The sequence below is a fragment of the Montipora foliosa genome, chromosome 4 (assembly GCF_036669935.1).
Source record: "Montipora foliosa isolate CH-2021 chromosome 4, ASM3666993v2, whole genome shotgun sequence".
Lineage (NCBI taxonomy): Eukaryota > Metazoa > Cnidaria > Anthozoa > Scleractinia > Acroporidae > Montipora > Montipora foliosa.
The window spans coordinates 14,212,324-14,214,823 of NC_090872.1; the positions used below are offsets into that span (position 1 = coordinate 14,212,324).

Below are 2,500 nucleotides of genomic sequence, written 5' to 3' on the forward strand. Positions count from 1 at the left end.
AAAAGAGGTTTTTGAGTGCAATTCGGAAGTTGCTATGGACACAAAGCGATGGAGTGATTAGCAAAATCAAACGATCGCGTAGCGGGAGTCCGATTTGTTTAATCACGAGTTAGCCTGCGAACGCAGACGTATTTCCGGCGGTCGTTTCTCTCCACTAAACTGCACGACACGAAGTCCTGTTACCAATTAATCATAACCATCACAATTTCTGAGAAAACAAAATTAGTGCATTCCTTTTCCCCTGTCTAATGTTACAAATTTGTCCAATTTGGAAAATCCCCAGTTTGGTAGGCCAAGTGGTTGTTGCTATGGTTATTGTGACAAATTCTGTGATTGGTGGATTAAGCTGAGTGCACTTAATATGATTGGCTGATGTAACTGACATCAGACCGAATTGGACGGCACAAAGTCCTGTTACGTTCCGTCAAGCTTATGACTCAGCTTACGACTCCGTTCTTTGATTTTCACTAGGTCATAAGCGCTCTTACGACTCCGACTCTGTCGCCAGTGTCGCGAGTGAAAACCAGCCTTAAGTTTAGAGAAAATATTTATTTGCGAGGACTCGTTGCTGTACGATGAATGGATTTGTGAACTAAAAGCTATTAGATACTGGATCACGTTAACCATGCTACGTTTCTAATCATGTCATAAGAGAGATTTAGCATCACGTTACGGCAAACGGAAAACGGAAAACGGCAAACGTAAGGTGAAAATTTGCGTCTTGCCAAAAATCAAAGAAACGTGGATTTTAGGTCATTTCTTGCCTGACACAAGTCATTCGAGAGATATACATGTAAAGCAACTTGTGAAACAGAAAGACGAATAGACCATTTGCGAAATATCAAATATCCAGCTTGATAGTGAGGCAGTGAGGACAAAAACAATCGAAACACGTTGGAATGAATGAAAAAAATATTTGAGTGGATATCATCCACTTTCCTTTGTCTTTGTCCTCTAAACCTCTCTTTCAAGCTGAATTTCAATACATCGCAAAAGGCCTATTAGAATAAGAAAAAAATCATGATGTTGTGACAACTAGCAGCGTGCCGTTATAGATGTTTGCCGTTTCAAAAAAAGGTTTTGCAAAATAACTCTATTATCTCAGCCAGCCCCACATATAGGGCACATACAGTTATTTGGCAGTTAATTCCCATAATTGGTTGCGTGGGCTTATGTAAAGTTCTTGCCCTAAAGATTTCTTTTCAGCAAGACCGATGTTCTGTTCATCAACTATTCATAATTTAAATCCCTTCCCCTCGGCAGCATTTCTACCATTTAGATAAACTAGTCATAATTTCAAAGCTACGCGGAATTTAAAAGACAGCCTTCCAGAGATTAGCGAATCGCCTCCATGTGCAGCCTGTTAAAGATCTTTTCTCGAGGAGCACTAAGCACTTGGTTCGCCCAACAACTTTTCTTTTTCCTGCGAAGAACTTCTTCTGACTATCGGAGAAAGTTGATCGAAATCGTCTTCGTCCTCGAGTAATTGTTGTTGACGTTTTTGTTTTTCTTGCTGTATTGGCATTTGCTCGTCAAGCGATGCACAAAATGCATTTAAGTCACTATCTTCAGAGAGTTTGTGCCGAGAAAGGAATGCTTGACGCGCTACATCGTGAAGTTTCGTTGCTAAATGTTTGCTGGTGTGTGCCACCATTTTGCAAAACAAGCCTCCCTTGTTTTGGAGTAGTAAATATGGCTCGCTAAATTCAACTAGCTTCCCCTCGTCCAGAACCTGCAAATTAAAGACAGAAAGAAACAAAGAAAGAACTGGGGAATCCTATATATTCGAAGCGTATTTAGTTTCATCATAAGCACCTCAGGCCTCAGGAACAACAAGTGACTAAGAGATATTTACTGGCTATTTAATAGTTTCCTATGGAATACGGATGAATATGTCACTTACAATTTATGTTATTTGTATCCAACAAGACTTTCAGCAAGTTGCATACAAAATACCATAAATTTCAAGTGAAATACTCACCCGTACTCCATAGAAAACCATTTAATAACCATATTGAATGTATTCATAGGAAATGCTTAGCTCTGATTGGCAAATGTGTAATATTTCTAGGATAATGCACGGTATTGACAAAAAGACAGTCGGAAGAAGAGAAGTCGGGAGAAGTCGCAGATAAACACAAAAGAAAAGAAGCGGCGGAAAGCCATTGAAGGTTCCCCGTGTGCCACTTTATCAGATATCCTTTTCTCTCTTAGTTCTCGGGCTGCTCTCAATCATACTTACCATAACTCTGTCTGAGTCCATTATGGTGTTGAGTCGATGAGCAATGGTTAAAACTGTACAGCTTTGGAACTTGCTACGTATGGTCTCCTGGATTAAAGCGTCTGTGCTATGATCAAAAGGAAAGGAGGTACCGATTCAGACACCATATTTCACGTGTGCCATTTTTATATAAAAACGTATATCTGTTGCTTGTCAATTGTCGGATGTATGGGTTATCGGAGATTGGGGTTATCAACTGAGTTCAAGTCGTCTAAATCT

The 2,500-nt window shown here is 39.8% G+C and overlaps 1 protein-coding gene across 2 annotated transcripts in view; it reads right to left on the minus strand.

Moving 5' to 3' along the window:
• LOC137999955 (ATP-binding cassette sub-family C member 4-like) overlaps positions 1 to 2,500 on the minus strand; it is an 87,222-nt gene that overhangs the window by 45,844 nt on the left and 38,878 nt on the right. Inside the window, exons 28-29 of one of the 2 annotated variants that reach the window (XM_068845996.1) lie at positions 2,243 to 2,348; positions 539 to 1,732 (exon numbers count right to left, since the gene is read on the minus strand). In XM_068845996.1, coding sequence (XP_068702097.1) covers positions 1,388 to 1,732; positions 2,243 to 2,348 — 451 coding nt within the window. In that variant the 3' untranslated portion in view covers positions 539 to 1,387. Of the gene's footprint in view, positions 1 to 538; positions 1,733 to 2,242; positions 2,349 to 2,500 lie in introns of those variants that run through there. The other variant, XM_068845995.1, reaches the window with a different exon arrangement.